The sequence below is a fragment of the Phacochoerus africanus genome, chromosome 1, assembly GCF_016906955.1.
Source record: "Phacochoerus africanus isolate WHEZ1 chromosome 1, ROS_Pafr_v1, whole genome shotgun sequence".
NCBI classification, from domain to species: domain Eukaryota; kingdom Metazoa; phylum Chordata; class Mammalia; order Artiodactyla; family Suidae; genus Phacochoerus; species Phacochoerus africanus.
This window is the reverse complement of record NC_062544.1, coordinates 49,058,937-49,075,822: the sequence shown is the minus strand read 5'-3', so window position 1 is coordinate 49,075,822 and position 16,886 is coordinate 49,058,937. Positions and strand designations below refer to the sequence as shown.

The 16,886-nt window shown below is 45.5% G+C and overlaps 2 protein-coding genes across 2 annotated transcripts; one reads left to right on the top strand and one right to left on the bottom strand.

Annotated features, from left to right (window-relative positions):
• Nucleotides 1-987: 987 nt before the first annotated feature.
• On the bottom strand, nt 988-5,106 carry LOC125138096 (uncharacterized). The gene is made up of 3 exons (XM_047799343.1): nt 4,940-5,106; nt 4,486-4,865; nt 988-3,010 (listed from the first exon to the last, which is right to left on the bottom strand). Exons 1-3 carry the CDS (start codon nt 5,104-5,106, stop codon nt 2,943-2,945), a joined length of 615 nt encoding a protein of 204 aa, XP_047655299.1. The 3' UTR covers nt 988-2,942.
• ISL1 (ISL LIM homeobox 1) lies at nt 4,623-15,840 on the top strand. Its single transcript, XM_047763484.1, has 6 exons — nt 4,623-5,203; nt 6,026-6,215; nt 8,952-9,211; nt 11,035-11,321; nt 12,651-12,818; nt 14,841-15,840. The coding sequence occupies exons 1-6, from the start codon at nt 5,176-5,178 to the stop codon at nt 14,955-14,957; spliced, it is 1,050 nt and encodes a 349-aa protein (XP_047619440.1). The 5' UTR covers nt 4,623-5,175; the 3' UTR covers nt 14,958-15,840.
• Nucleotides 15,841-16,886: the final 1,046 nt, after the last annotated feature.

Genomic DNA, 16,886 nt, shown 5'->3' with positions numbered 1-16,886 from the left:
CTGCTTCTGCTCCTCCTCCTCTCGACCTCCTCCAAGGTACCTTTTCCTCCCCTCCCCCACTGGTTCCCCGTAAACTTTCCGCGTGCGTTGGAAATCAATCCTTTGGCAAAAATTCAGAGCTGACGGTTGGATAGGATCGCAGCGGGGGAGAGCGTGTTGCTTCTTTCTGAAAGACTGCCATTTGATCAACTACACTTGAGTTAACTTGCTCGGGGTTTCCCGAGAGCTCGGGTGGGCCCGTGGGTGTTTTGCTAGATTCAATGCAGATGTAGCTTTCAGCTGAAGCGCCCAGGACCTGGAACTCCAATTACCCCCGGCGAGAATCCGATACATTTAATGGAGGCTCTGCCAGGGGGTAGGGCTCAGTGCGTCCTTGGGTCAGAACCTCATAGCACATTGCACTATGGTTCCAACCTGCGCTCCACGCAGAACTCTGATCCTGTTAAAAAACTGCCTGTTCCTAGTCACATAAGATTTCAAAAAGAAAAAAAAATTTTCAAAAGGAAGAAAAAGGTTTCAGTTGACATTGCCAGCACTTTCGTGGAATCATAATAAATACTTCCAAAAAACAGTTTTAAAGGGAGGGTGCAAATTCCTGTTCTCGCTTGGTCGAAGTCCTACCCGCAATGAGGAGGAACCTCGCCTTCTCAAGACTGACCTGAGGTTTGTGGCTTCGCCGCTGCCGGGAGCGTGGAATTCTATCTCGGCTGGGAACCGAGCAGCAGACCGCACATGAATGCTGCCTTGCCTCGCGGATTGCCCCTCTGCCAGTAAAAAAAAAAAAAAAAAAAAAAAAAAAAAAAAAGAGCAGGACCGCTGGTGACATACACAACTACCTGAATTCAGGCCAGGAAGCTCTGAGTGCGGAAGAAAATTCTTCCTAATTCACCCAGATCGTTCCAACTGGTTAATAAAGCAATAGCCACTCAACAAAACCATAATCACATCAGGATTCCTCGGCAATAAAATAAGAATCACAACTAAAGGTTTGCTGTTGTTAATAACTGCCTTTATTATTATCATTGCTTTGTATTATTGGGGGGGGGGGAAAGAGCAAGTAAAAGGAGAGGACGGGAAAGAGGTAATATTTCATACCCAATGGTACATAAAGAAGATCCCTTCCATTTTTCCCTGAAATTAGAGTGCAGGGTTCTCTTGATTCATCTTCATTAAGCCACCACCAGCAACTGGAAGAGAGGCAAATTAGCTCTGAATATCCACATCCTGTTCTGGGTGGAGTATAAATGGTTAATCCTAACCTTCTTTATACCCATATATAATTTTATCTGACCCCGATGTGATTTAAGATACTGATGGTTTGAATAGCCTTCTTTTACATGATCAGACTAGACAGGAAAAGTAAAAACAAAATGTGAGGGGTATGGGATATATATACATATATATATTTAAACACATACACTCCATACCTATTTTCTGAGGTGAATAAAAAGTTTCATTTTGACCCCCAATATTACATATTTGTGGATACCAGAAAATATAACTCAGTTATATTTTTTTCCTTTCTGAACACCTTACATGTAGAAAGTGGCATTCCAATTGTTGTTCTCATAGCCCTGACATGGGATATCTTAGAGAGCATCACCTCCCTGGGAATAAGTTCCCAAACAAATCTACAGTGGAGGGAGAGCTGATCAAAGCTGCCTTTCCTTCCCAATCTTGGTTAGCTGGAGAGGAAAAAGCTTTCTCCCTTACTGTACATAATTTCCCAAAGAACCAACTTAAAATCCACTTTTATCTGCCAGAACTTATTGGGAACTAAATAGACACTAAATGTGTAAACTACTTGTCAATTGCAATTAAAATATATTTAGATATTTGAACTGTAGCTTGAGAACATGATATTTGTTCAGGAATCTCTATTTAGCATTAAGTTTGATGTGGAACGTTTAAATTTTAATCAAAGCAGAGAAAAAAAGCAACACCACACAAAACACAGGCATAAGAGCCCACTAGTAACTTTGGGTGTAAAGCCCGCATTTTGGAAGGTGTGTATAAGCGCATTTGGGCAAACGCTACAAGACTCAAGAGGAAATTAAATCTCTGCATCCTTTTAAAGACACTACAATATATTGGGGGTGCCCTGGAGGCAATGGGAACTATACTTAATAATTAGTCATATTCTTCCTTTTCTTTCATCAGTAGTAGCTCACCACAGGGGATTCACACAACTGTTTTGAAAAATAGATTTTTTTGACCTAATAGAAATTATAAAGGTCAAAATTGAGTCCATTTTTGACTAGAAGGTTTAATCCCCCCTTTGAACACAAGAGGTCGCTCCTGTGATCAAATGGGGGGATATTACTAATCACAGTTTGATATATGCTATAAAAACATTTACACAATTTTTACAGATATATTTGATGTATTAAATGAGTGTATAGAAATCTTTTAAAGAAACGGGGGAATTATCTGTGATCACATTTGAACTTCAAGGTAAAGTGAAACAATAATGCCTGCTATCCTTTGATTTTTATACAAAATGTATTAGCAATAAACATACAGAACTCCAGAGCACATACAGTGAGGAACAACCTAACTATTGGGTTCCCTCCAATTTTTTCCTTTGCCAGGGGGGTATCTTCTGCATGATCTTCACCTCTATCAGTTTAGAGACTTATTAAGAAAACACTTGTTTACAGTAACACTATGGGCTGAAAAAAAGGAAAACATGTTGTCTTCACCATTATGATGAAACTACCTATTACTAATGGTTTCCCTCCAAGCCACATGCCAGTTTTTTCTATTTGGATTTTCTATCATCAGCAGCAATAACTCTTTAGAAGAGCCAAATAATTAGTTTAGGGAGTTAAAATACCACACTGTATGTGGCTGGTTTGAAGGAGGATGGATCCTGAGGCTGCTTTCTGATCTCAAGTGTTAAGTCATCAGGCTTCTGGCAGCTTCCGTTGTTTAATTCCATGTTATAAAAGGTGGCGTGACGGAAAATGATTGGTTAAAATCCTGTATTTACTTTCTGGCATTATAGAACCTTAAAAAAAAAAGAAAAACTAGAGTCAACTTGGTTACCTATACAGGAAAAACCCGTACAACTGGGAAGATGTGCTTTGTATTGTCATTATCAGCATTAATTTTGCAAAAGCAGCCTGACAAAAGGCTCCACGCACATAACACCAGAGACTAGAACTTATGACCAAAAAAACAAAAACACCCTCTGCCTTCCCCTCATCTGGTAAATTTATCAACATGTCTAAATTTCGATTTCGCACACGCACTCCGATATAATTTACAATAAAAATAGAAGGGATGAGACCCACTTCGAAATTTTCCTTTAGAGAAAACAAAACAAATGCCAGTTCTCGGTAAAGACCCAGCTAGATCAAGAGGAAATTCGCACATCTTAGCTTCTCCTGGCGCTCTGGAGAAGCATATCCCTGTAAACCGACCCACGGAGGCCGGCAGAGAGCTCACAGCTCTTATCAAGGACTAGATCTGGCGAATGATACAAAGAAAGGAGTTTCCTAACACACCGGGTTTTCTCAAGGCAATGAGACACCGAAATTAAACCTATTACAGCGTGGGTATGAGGGCCTTTTCAGATAAAACTGGCAGTCACAATAGATAAGGAATAGCTATTTAGAAGCTTTTGGATTAGTGCGGGGAGAGGGGGAGGGATTCTTCGTGGTCTTCCTGAGACTTTGTTTTTGGGAGACAGTAAGAGCTGACGGGAACATGTATGAAATTATTGAAAAGAATTACCGGTGAGTTGCAGCCAACATTCTTCTTCAGGTTGTTTCCCAAGAGAAAATGATCAGATAAAACACCCCAGGTGAAGTGAAATAGGTATTTCGCAGTTCTTCTGCGTTAGACCCCTCCCTACTCACGCCCTTGGACTGGCGCATTTTTAAAATCTCTAGAGGGACCTGGAAACTAGTCCTTACAATTATCAAATACCACCAGCTAATTGCACACGTTTGCTTAAAAACAAAGGGCAGGAGACCATCAGACAGAAGAACTGGACAGGCCATAATCGCTTTGCAAACTTTAAACGACTGGAAGATCACTTCGCACTTAGGCTTCGGGTTAGTGCGCCTTCTAATTCTAGAGTTAAACTGCAAAGCCGACCTTGAGGGTCGGAAAGAGAGGGCAGTCCGCGGAGTCAACTAGGTTTTACCTGTGCGATTCCAGCCTGATTCTCCGCTTAGGCAAGAAACGTCCCTTTTTCCCCAACCCAGGTTTTTGGAGCTCTGAGGTCGAGGGGAACGGGGTAGTGGGGTAGCAGCAGCAAACAATTCCTCTGGGTCTATTCATCCCATGACCGGTTCTTCTTCCCTTAGGTAGCTTCCAGCGCGCCACGCGCAGCCAGTTCGGGAACTCACCCGACCCGGCAGCCAAGCCCAACCAGGCCCGGAGCTGTGCGCCAAAGCGCGAGCCAACCAGCCTGTTCCAAGTCGCCCCTTTTCCTAAAGCCCGGGAGGGACCTCGTCATCAGGAAGACCTACCCACCAGCCACTCGCCACCGGCGGCGAAAAAGTGAGCCCCGCGCGCAACACAGCCAGCCGGACTGCGGGGACCCAGGAGCGCAGGGCGGAGGAGCAGCGCGACAGGAGGCGAGGGCGCAGGCGGCGCGGCCGGGAAGGAGCAAGGGAGGGGCAGAAGGAGGACGAGAGGGAGGCCGAAAGCCAGATAGGCCGAGCAGCCCAAGCGTCGGGGGAGAGCGGCCTGAGCCCCGAGCAAGTAACCTCGGGAGCCCTAATCTTCTCCCGCCGGCTCGCGGAGCGGTCAGTGGCGCACCGCAGAGGCGAGGCTGAAATATGATAATCAGAACAGCTGCGCCGCGCGCCCCGCAGCCAATGGGCGCGGCGCTCGCCTGACGTCCCCGCGCTCTGCGTCAGACCAATGGCGATGGAGCTGAGTTGGAGCTGAGAAGTTTGAGTAAAGAGATAAGGAAGAGAGGTGCCCGAGCCGCGCCGAGTCAGCCGCCGCCGCTGCGCCTCCGCTCCGCCAACTCCGCCGGCTTAAATTGGACTCCCGGATCCGTGAAGGCGCGGCGCAGCCGGGCAGCGGCTCTCTCAGCCTTGGCAACCCAAGGGGCCACTGTTTCCCACTTAGCCACAGCTCCAGCATCCTCTCTGTGGGCTGTTCACCAACTGTACAACCACCATTTCACTGTGGACATTACTCCCTGTTACAGATATGGGAGACATGGGAGATCCACCAAAAAGTAAGAGGCTATTTTACCTTGTGGGGCTCGATGTGCTGCTGTTCTTGTGCGGGGGTCTCTCTCAGGCATGGGAGCCAAGGGCTCTTCAGAGTTGGAGTCATTGCTTAGAGAGAGAGAAGGTGGCTTTTTCTTGTTGCCGCCACGCCTGCATGCTTGCTGTCGGTTCTGATCTTTGGGAAACTGATCATACCTTGTGTTTGAATTCGCCTGTATGCCCTCCCAAACCCTAGCCTTCTGGTGCTAAGCGGTGGTTTCCTCCTCGGGAATCCTGAGCTCTCCGAGAAGGTTATTCTGTTGCAAAGGTCTGCCTGCAAGTACAATACCCGGAGATGTGAATTAGCATTAGACTTGCAAAAGAGAACGAGTGACAACTGTATTGATGTCTGCTCTTGCTAACAATATCCAGTCCTATGTGCTATTTAAGAGCGTGCTTCATGGAAAATATAGACATCCCTGCGTTCCCTTAACGCTTCTAGTCAAAACCTTTTCTTTGAATTGACTTATCCATAATCTTTCCCAATGATTATGGCAAAGAGGGAGGAGGGAGGAAAAAGAAATACAAAATGAACGGGTTTGATTGCGTGCTAGGCTTACAAATGCAGGCTATTCAAATCTGCATTTTACATATATTCCACCTCCTTTTTAAAATGAGTCAAGGTTTTGATGGCACACTTCAATTACCATCCCAAAGTGCAATACTCTTTAAAAAAAAAGGGGGGGGGGAACTCCCAGAGTACGCCCTATAAGAGAACGACACTAAAAGTGTGTTTATCTCTGTAGGAAGTAAACGGTTAGTCAATCATGTATTTATTTTCATTTCAGAAAAACGTCTGATTTCCCTATGTGTTGGTTGCGGCAATCAAATTCACGATCAGTATATTCTGAGGGTTTCTCCGGATTTGGAATGGCATGCGGCATGTTTGAAATGTGCGGAGTGTAATCAGTATTTGGACGAGAGCTGTACGTGCTTTGTTAGAGATGGGAAAACCTACTGTAAAAGAGATTATATCAGGTACGCCATTTATACTGCTTCCTTAATTTTTTGAGATTTTCCTCTTTCCCCACTCCTTATTTATTATTTTGTGTGGCTTTGTCCTTTTGGCTAAGTTTGCCTTAATGGGTTCCAGCGGACAAAAGTTACCTCTGCAAGTGCAATGTGAAAATTAAACTGTGGTGTTCATTGCACGTTTTAGGAGGAAAAGTCCCAAGAAACTTAATAATGGTTTTCATAAATTATGTGGTATTGAAGCTTGTTTCACTGCTTTTGGAATTTGTGATGCTCAGAATATTTTTCTGTTACCCTCCCCCTTCCAAAACAAACAAAAAAATTTCAAGATACCTAAGTTGGGGTTTCTCAACTTAAAAAAAAAAAAAAAACTTGCTGTTTTTTATTGTATCATGCAGTGTTTTTTTTCTCTTTTTTCTTTACTTTAATTCAGTATTTTATTAGTAACTTCCAGATGCTTTGGAGATGTCATTTCAATAGGTGGAATAAAAGTTTGACCTAATCATGTTTAGGGATATACTTTGAAAGAGCAAATAGAGGTATTGCCCCTTTACTTTTAGTGTAAGGGCTTCTTCCTGGAAAATTTCAAAACTGACCCAAATATTCGCTGCAAAAAACCCTAGAAATTTAATCTTTTAAAATATTAACCCTTTGGTGACATCTGACTGTCTTTTCTTTCTTATCTTATCTGAGCTGATGAATTAGACAGAGCAGATCAAATTGCCCATCATCTGTCTACGAACAATTGGTATATTTAGATAATTGAACAGCTTCCTTTCTCACATTAAAATCTGGTAACTGATAAAATGAGCGAATTGCCCATACTGACAAGAATAAAACCACATAAGGAACTTCATGAATTTTGTTCTTTCAATTTATTCTGCCTCTAAACTTCATGCATTGCTAATATCATATTTTCTCTGACCTGTGTATACATATGTCAGAAACTTAATTTTCCGCCTTAGGAAGCAATTAGAATTTCTAAAGAAAGTATTATTGATTTGATAGCAAAACAGAAAACACCTTCATTATTCTGTTAAGTAAAATTAAATTATTATATTTAAAAATACGTTCTCCAGTGGCTATAACAAATAATTAGCTTTGTAAATCATAGAGTTTAGGGAGCTGAGAACTTACATTAAAGTTTAGTCAGGATTTAAGTATGCAGTTAGAATTTTTTCCTGTTGGCTTAGTGTCCAGGATTTTTTTTCTTATTTTAAAACCATGAAGTGGGGAGTATAATTTTGATAGGTGAAGCTGGACAGTGCAGGTAAAAAAAGTTTATTAATACTTTGGTGGGGGGGGGGAGTGGGAGGAAAGAGGGGAAGTGAGGAGCTGGAGAAGGAGGAGGGATTTTCCCAATTGTTTGGTCACAGGCAAGGTGAAGTCCTCATCCTATGAAATGGAAGATCTCACATAGAGTAGGCGGAGGGAGGAAAAACTTTTGAATCTACCTTCTAACCTCTGACAAACCAGCCGTTTTCAATTGTTTACTTGATTGGTGTGTGAACTCGAGATTCTAGAGAGGGAGAGCTCACATACTCTGAAACTCCAGAAGTATCTACTCTTGTGGAGATGGTGTTTTGCCCAGTTTTATTCAGACCTGCATGTGCCTCATTCTGGATACACGTTTGTGGAAGGAACCAATCGCTTGTACCGTTTCCTCTCTACTCTTTCAACTATGTGTGTGCAAGTGTGTGTGTCCCTTTGAAATCCTGTAGTTGTAAAAGCAAAACAGAGGGGCCATTTAGATTTCTGAATGCCTTTTTTCCCTTGGGGGGGTGAGAGGTGACCCCCTAAGTTCCCTTTATGTGGATTCTTTCCTCTCCTCCATTCTTTCTCTTTGTAGGAATGCCCCCGCTTCTGTTATTACTGATACATGCAGGGGGCCCTGGGGCAGAGCCTCTCGATGAAACCTACAAGGATTGTCCCTTGGTAAGGAAAGGTCAGCATCAGCATTGAGGAAGACCTTAGAAGTGGGTCTTTTCATTTTTCTGACTAGTTAGGGTGCTCAGACAAACTGAAATAGATGTAGGGGCTTTAGCAACTTGAAAGAGATTGAGTGAACAGAAGTAGATTTTTTAAAAAATAGCAATAAAAGGAATAATGAAGAGGAAACTTTCTGTTAACATTGTTGCCTGAGGGAAAAATCTTTAGTTGGGGAAAAACTGCAATGGCCTGGTTTTTGCAGAAAGGGTTCTGGAAACCCTCAGAGGTTTCATTTTGTTAGCCTGTGCATTTGTGTGTGTTTGGAAACCCAGTGGGGTAACAGCCCCATCCCCCAATCTCATTTTTTCTTAGAGGGAGATTTGAGGTTGCCATTTTAGAGACATTTCTAGAAGCAGAAATTGGGGGATAGGGAGGTGAAAATGTGGGGCCAGTGGTTCCCAGAGTCCCAGTGGACTCCTTCTTGCCAGGCGCGGCAAGGGCCACCCTGAGACTGGCCGCTGGATCAGCGGGCCAGGCTTCCAACACCTCAAACATTTTTCCTTGGTTTGTCTGGGCGTTCTCAGCTAAGGTACGGACAGGGACACCGAGCTTCATAGGAAAGGGAAAGAGATCCGGAAAAGAGAAATCATTTTCGCCTTCCTCGCATTCCCAGCTTGTCTGCTAATTCTGATTTCAGTGTCTCAGGGCATTGTGGCCCGGGTCGCCGGCGACCTTGGATCTGGGGCCGTGCCTGCCTGAAATGACCCCCTTTCTCTGTGCTTCCCTCCCGTCCCGGGTCCGGCCCCCGCGCAGGTTGTACGGGATCAAATGCGCCAAGTGCAGCATCGGCTTCAGCAAGAACGACTTCGTGATGCGTGCCCGCTCCAAGGTGTACCACATCGAGTGTTTCCGCTGCGTGGCCTGCAGCCGCCAGCTCATCCCTGGGGACGAGTTCGCGCTGCGGGAGGACGGGCTCTTCTGCCGCGCAGACCACGACGTGGTGGAGAGGGCCAGCCTGGGCGCCGGCGACCCGCTCAGCCCCCTGCACCCGGCGCGGCCTCTGCAAATGGCAGGTACTCCTCGGTTTGGCAAGGAGGGAGGCCCGGCTCGGGGAGGCAGGCGCCGGGAGAGGCCAGCCGCGCCCCTGCCACTGCAGCGGCGGCCGCAGCAACCCTGGAACCCACGCGGCAGCCGCTGAGGCCAGCAGTTAAATGTAGGGTTCAGGGTGCATTTCGCATCGCGCTTCACTCTTTTGCAGCAAAGTTCAGTGCACTCGCTGTCTCCGTTGCCTCCCCCAGCACACCTACATGTCTCTGTCTATATGTGGGTGCCCATTAATGTAAACCACTTGTGCACACATGTATACACACGTCCAAACAGTACTTCCAGTTCACCTTGGCCTCCAAACCGCAGCTTACTGAAAACGGGCTGCAGCTTCCCGCCAGGTATTCTCCCTGCCGCTGCCTAATTAAAGGGGTGGAGCTCTGGGCCCCTGGAGTTTCCTCCTTTAACCCAATATAGGAAGCTTAGGTGACCTGGAGTTACTTCGCCTCTCAGATCCTTTTTCTTTTGCAAACTTCCCCACACTCCAAAACATGTTTAAAATTTATTTGTTTCCCTTTGTGAGAGAATGGACCTGAAAAGATACAGTTTTAATAATTGCAGACCAATGCACAGAGCTGTAATTTAAAACTGTCAGCAAGCTAATTCTGCAGTAATTGCCTTTTAAAGGGAGCCTGCCTCTTTAAACGTTCATTCTACTTGATTTGGTGAGAATTTCATCTTTGGGCCTGTAGCTGTGACACAAAATTGACCTCATAGGTGTTGACCTGACCCTAGGGGGTCCTGGAAAGTGCAGGATTTGTAACTTACAGATCTGAGGGCCTTTGCCCCAGGAAGAGGAGTAGAAATAGAGCACGGTTTGCGGGAGGGGGCCACGATAAGAAGAGAGACAGTGTTACCAAACCTGGCTTTGGTCTCAAATAGATCTGCCCTGGTGCAGTTTTAAAGTATCAATTCCCCCTGAACACTGGGGTGAGAAAACTACAGCTCTTCCCCTTCTGCTTTCTGGCACTTGTAAGAATTCTATCTTGGGGGATTTGTGATTTAGTTTGCAGGGGGGTGAAACAAGAGGTGGCAACTTCTATTAGGTGCAACCTGTGCTCTGCTGTGGGAAAACAGAAGAGGTGGAAAGATTGGGAAGGAGTCAGGAGCCCAAACACTCCCCAGCTGCTGTTTATCTAGAAGCCAGGCGGCTTTGAGGAGTTTCGGTTTTCCTCTGCTTGGGATCAGATCACATCAAGAACATCCAGGTAGATTTAGTAGATCCAGGTCTAGAGTAAGAACAATCAGGGACTGGAGAGATGGCCAAAATACCGAGTTTCTTTACCCCCTTGACGTAACTGCCTTTTGGGAACTGAAGTTCAAGGCTCTATGGCAGAATTCTCAGCCTTGGCTTTGTAGACATCCCCACCATGGTAGTGACTCTGGCTGTCACTGGGGTGTTAAGCATTTCCTTCCCTAGTACTGCCTGTAGCCTCGATCCAAGGGCCTGAAGGTGGGGGGTGCAACCTGGGTACCCAGAAAGGCAAGGAGGGAAGAGAACAGAGGCTGACTGGGCTGACCGGTGTCATCCCTGCTGTGAGCAGGGGGGCGGACCGTGTGAAATGCACCCCTTTGGTATTGACACAGCAGGGGCAAAGGCTGCTTTCTGGGACTATAACTCAGCATTGATCTTTAAGATTAGACAGCAAGATTTTATTCTCCCTTTTGCACCCCTCACCCCCACCTCTGCCGCCCATGCTTTGTCTGTCGAGGCCGCAGAGCCCTGGCCATTGTCAGAGAGTAGCGGGGGCCGGCGAACCGGCCCGCGCTCACGGCGCCCCTTGCCCCGCAGCCGAGCCCATCTCCGCCAGGCAGCCGGCCCTGAGGCCCCACGTCCACAAGCAGCCTGAGAAGACCACCCGCGTTCGGACTGTGCTGAACGAAAAGCAGCTGCACACCTTGAGGACCTGCTACGCCGCCAATCCCCGACCCGATGCACTCATGAAGGAGCAACTGGTGGAGATGACCGGCCTCAGTCCCCGCGTGATCCGGGTCTGGTTTCAGAACAAGCGGTGCAAGGACAAGAAGCGGAGCATTATGATGAAGCAGCTACAGCAGCAGCAGCCCAATGACAAAACTGTGAGTGACGCTGGGGCCCCGCAGGGGAAGCGAAGGGGGAAAGAAAAGGAGGCGTGCATGCTGGCTGCTCAGGTGGGCCGCTGCGGTGTTCGCCCCAGCATCCGGGATCCAGAGCAGAGCAGGGACTGGTGACCCCGCACCCCTAACCTCTATTCCCTGGAGAGACCCCCAGTGCCACCCAAAGCTGCTCTGGGAGGCCCCTCCTGCGGGCAAGAGCAGCTAACTTGCCCCCAGTCGGGTGGGTGGGCTCGTGGGGTCCACTTTCCCCGACCCGGATCCGATCCAGAAGGACTGACGCTGCTGCTGCCGCGGCGGCGGCGGCGGCTGCGGCGGCGGCGGCGGCTGCCGCGGCGGCTGCCCCCTGCGTGGGCAGCAGAGGCTTGGCTCTGGTTTTCAAGTCATCAGTTCAAGGTTCAAGTCATCAGTTCTTCAGGCAGGGGAGAGGAGGGAGGGACAACACCTTGGCTTCCTGTGTAATCCAGGGGTTCTGTGAGTGGGCCACTCTGGGGAGGCCCTTGGGTGGGAGGTCTCCACGGCCCCCAGGCCAGCAAGGTCCCCCAAGGTGACCCCAGAAAATAGGGCACTCTCTGCTCCAGGTCAGGCCCAGGCCTGCTTCCAGAGTAGTCAGGCCCCTGGCACTATTACCCACTATCATCCCTGGTCCAGGGCAGCACCCACCCTACAGGCCTCCTGGTTAAGGTAAACTAAAGAGTTACTTTTTTTTTTTTTCTTCCCATTTTGCTTTTTACTGCTTAGGCCCTATTTTTAAATGCTATAAAACCTGCTGTCATTACATTTGGCAGACTGGCCATGCCTGAGCCAGGGCACTTTCTAAGTAGGTTAGTGCATAATAGCACAATAGCCTCCAGACCCAAATGCTTGGGAGTGGGGGTTGGCTCTGGGAAAATTGCTTGGAGAAAACCTAGCCCACAATCTAACTAACTGAAACTGCCCAGAAAACTACCAACACGTGTAGAGGCCAAAGGAAGGCCTATCCTGCCTCAGCTTTCTACTGAGATGCTGTGGCCTGGGAAGGCAGGTGGGGAGGAATTGGGATGAATGTGTAATATAAAGGGAAAGTTGAAATAGAATTTCATCTAATAAGGTCCAAGCAGACCTAATAGTCCAGCCCACAGAAGTAGAAAAACAAAACGTAATAAAACAAAACTGAGCTCTGGCTAATATCCATACGTGCAGCAGATTAACTGAGTCAATAAAGGCCACTATATAGATAAGATAATACCAGGGTATATTTGCTTAGCTTGCGCAGACAATGGAGGGAGGGCGTTTGCTCATTAACATGTTGGAATTGGGGGGGCCTGTTCACAGAATATCCAGGGGATGACAGGAACTCCCATGGTGGCTGCCAGTCCAGAGAGACATGACGGTGGCTTACAGGCAAACCCCGTGGAGGTGCAAAGTTACCAACCACCTTGGAAAGTACTGAGTGACTTCGCCTTGCAGAGTGACATAGATCAGCCGGCTTTTCAGCAACTGGTAAGTGTCAGCTCCCTGTGTGGGGAGGCTGAATCTCCAAAGAAAGGAGATTCTGGTTTAACTGTCACACAATGCAAGATTCTGGGGAGGGGGTGGGGATGGTGCCTCCCTGGCCCCAGGGCCGGGAAGGATGACGGAGGTGTGGTGGAGAGAAGGAGGGGAGCACCAGGCAAGGAAAACAAACCTCCTGTTAGTCTTTTCTATGAGAGTTCATGATTTGACCACATTCGTTGAGTTTTCTGTCAATAAGGCCTGCTTTGAGGGATTCGCTTCAAGGTGCCTAACTTAATAGACAAGCGTGGGAATGTACACTGGGTTGTAGAATCCTACTTAGACTTTTAAAGTCGGAAGGGTCATTCCAGATCACCTTGTCATTTTGATCAGCAACTAGTAAACTTGCTTCCTCTTCAGCTCCTAGAGAATGGTATATTTAAGGATCTAAGTCAAGGTGCTTGTAATAATAATCAGTGTTGTAATACATGATCAGTGTTACTATCCATGGTCAGCAGGCACCTGTGTGCGTATATCAAATATATCAATAAAGAGTTCAATTATTCAAAGATACGATTGATACTTTATGTTACCTTATCCCTTCCTGGGACTCTGACTTCATCTAAAATGTAAGACTGCTTAAACATGTTTTTAGTGTATCAGTTCAAATATACACTCTGGGGCAGATGTAATATATAGCAAAAGGAACCTGAGTTCCACCAATCACAGATAATAATGTGAAAACCTGTTTTAATATTAATGTCTTACACATCCAAAGAAGAGGCAGTCAATTCACCTTCCACCTACAGAAAGCTTAAGAGTGAAGATAACTAAGATTATTAAGTATATGTCCTTTGTGATATGGTATATGTACACACATGAATTTTTTTTAATGAACAGCGCTATGGAATCTTGTCCTATAAAACAAGAGCTATCTTGAAAAACGGTTCCTTTCTTTGAAAATAAAGCTTGAGTTGAGGTTAGCTTTTTACCCTGGTGTTTACCTGGAGGGTGTTTTCTTCCTGTGTGGCCACTATTGGGTAATGGGCCACAGGCAGTATTAAAAGGGTTTGGCCCAGATATAGGTTTCTAAGTGGGCCAGTCTAGGGGTGAGGCAAACTTGAGAAGTCCCTCGACCTCACAATGGAGAGGTTCAATAGGGTAGAAAATTCAGTAGACCTTGGAAATGGGGAAAAGAACTTATTTTTAAGGTCAGGTTAATCTTAGGTGTTATTTGGATCTAGAAAGCAGGTGGGGGAAGGCTCAGGGCAGCCAAGTGCTTGCACCTTCTGAAACTTTAGCATCAGCTGAGAGCAGTGGAAGGGAAACCAAGGGAGGGGGGCATTGGGAGCAGGGTGGAGAAGGAGGTTTACAGCAGCAACTCAATACTTTCAGCTTAAAAAAAGGAGCCAGATATTTATAATGTGGATGACGTTATAATATATGGGTCTCCTCTCGGAAGGAAGAGCCTGATTTAAAGAGAGAAAGACAGGCCAAAAGGCAGCAGGACCAACAACAAGGAAGAAAGCCCACGCTGTGAACCCTCTGAGGAGTTAAACATTGTTCTGTGGAGCCTCCTCTGAATCTCCTGTCACACGATCTGAGCGTTGTGTTATGGATTTTTCAACTCAAGAAGAGAGGCTTTGATGCCTAGAGACTGAGAACTCGCCAGCTCCCAGAGCAACATGTAGCCGGCAGGATAATTTTATTTCAAGCATGCATGGTAGAGTTGCACTGCCATTTTACAGTGGGGAAACACATTTGTTCTTAAATAATTTAATGCAACATAATGTTGGGAATTCAGTTTCAGTTAAAACAGAGATCTCTTGGAAGATGGGAAAGCGAGAGGATTTCTTCTCAAGTTCTTTTCCTTGTAGGCTTTCTTTAAGCCTGTTAAAATTCAAATATACATGTGGATATCTCTGTCTATGCACACACACACACACACACACACACACACACGACAAGTTTATAATCCTTTTGTGAATACCATCACAGCCTCCTTTATTCATTTCTCAACCTTCTATGCAGGTCAATTTTTCAGAAGGAGGACCGGGCTCTAATTCCACTGGCAGTGAAGTGGCGTCGATGTCCTCTCAGCTCCCAGATACACCTAACAGCATGGTAGCCAGTCCTATTGAGGCATGAGGAACATTCATTCAGATGTATTTTTTTTTCCCTGTTGGAGAAAGTGGGAAATTATAATGTTGAACTCCGAAACAAAAAGTATTTAACGACCCAGTCAATGAAAACTGAACCAAGAAATGAATGCTCCATGAAATGCACGAAGTCTGTTTTAATGACAAGGTGATATGGTAGCAACACTGTGAAGACAATCATGGGATTTTACTAGAATTCAAACAACAAACAGAACCCAAACCCAACACACGCTATCCAATGACCTTAGGAGTACTGAAAAAAGGAGAAAAAAAAAGACGTTTTTAAAACGTAGAGGATTTATATTCAAGGATCTCAAAAAAAGCATTTTCATTTCACTGCACATCTAGAGAAAAGCAGAAACAGAGATTTTCTAGTCCATCCTATTCTGAATGGTGCTGTTTCTATACTGGTCCCGCCTTGCCAAACAGGAGCTCCAGCAAATGAGCCGGAAGAGAAACTGGCCTCCTGGGCTGAAAGAGTCCTTTCAGGAAGGTGGAGCTGCGTTGGTCTGCAATGTTTTTAGTTGACTTTAACAAGGGGTTAATTGAAATCCTGGGTCTCTAGCATGTCTTGTAGCTGATTTCTTTTTTTCCTTTTGCCCCCTTCCTTTTTTTTTGTTTTTTTTTTTATTTTTTTGAGATCCATCCTCTATCAAGAAGTCTGAAGCGACTTTAAAGGTTTTTGAATTCCGATTTAAAAACCAACTTATAAAGCATTGCAACAAGGTTACCTCTATTTTGCCACAAGCGTCTCGGGATTGTGTTTGACTTGTGTCTGTCCAAGGACTTTTTCCCCCCAAAGATGTGTATAGTTATTGGTTAAAACGACTGTTTTCTCTTTCTCTGGAAATAAAGAGGAAAAAAAAAGGAAACTTTTTTTTTTGTTTGCTCTTGCATTGCAAAAATTATAAAGTAATTTATTATTTATTGTCGAAAGACTTGCCACTTTTCATGTCATTTGACATTATTTTTTGTTTGCTGAAGTAAAAAAAAGATAAAGGTTGTACCGTGGTCTTTGAATTATATGTCTAATTCTATGTGTTTTGTCTTTTTTCTTAAATATTATGTGAAATCAAAGCGCCATATGTAGTATTATATCTTCAGGACTATTTCACCAATAAACGTTTGGCATAGATAAATAAATAAACACAATGATCCAGGGTCCCTCTTTTATATGTTTACAAGTAAGCCATTAAAATGTCTGAAATTAAGGACTGCATGTGAATGGGGTAAACTGACATACAATAGGTGTGATGTTTTATTGCTAATAGTTGAGGTTGAGCTTGCAAGTTTGCGTTTCAATAGTTGGATCAAAACTGGTGGGAAGCCTTTAGCTCTCAACTGTGATAAAGTTACTAGTTTTTGAAAATGAGATTCTATTCTCTGTCCTGCTCCCCTCCTTTCTTTCCTCTCCTCTCTATTCTTGCCCTATCTCCCCCCACCACCACAAATAAGAAGAGGGTCTTGCTTAAAATGAGTTTTGATCCCGAGTCACATTTTATCTTCTCACAGTGCTTTATACCAAAGTCTCCTGCTTGGATCGTTGAAATGACCCATATTTCAAGTATAAGCTCTCACCAAAAGCGAGGCTTTCTGCCTAGCCAGTGAGGTATGACCATTATTTACCGGTGGCGGCTGTCAGCCGATTGAGAAATGCTGCTTTATTTGCGCAGGAAGAACAGGGCCGACAGAGGGGGATTTTCTTAGCAATTCCCAGACTATTCAGCGTATGTCTTTTCTTGCTTCTCCTCCTCATCACCGCCCCCAACTTGCTTCCCATTCCCCTCCCTTTCTCTCCTTCTCCCCCAACTCCCGACCCCCAAACCTTAGGGGGATCGATTACAGCCGAGAAGCACGGTGGAGGCTCGGTGGGGAACTGCCTTGTATGGGCAGGGGTCTGGGTTGTGTGCTCTGCAGG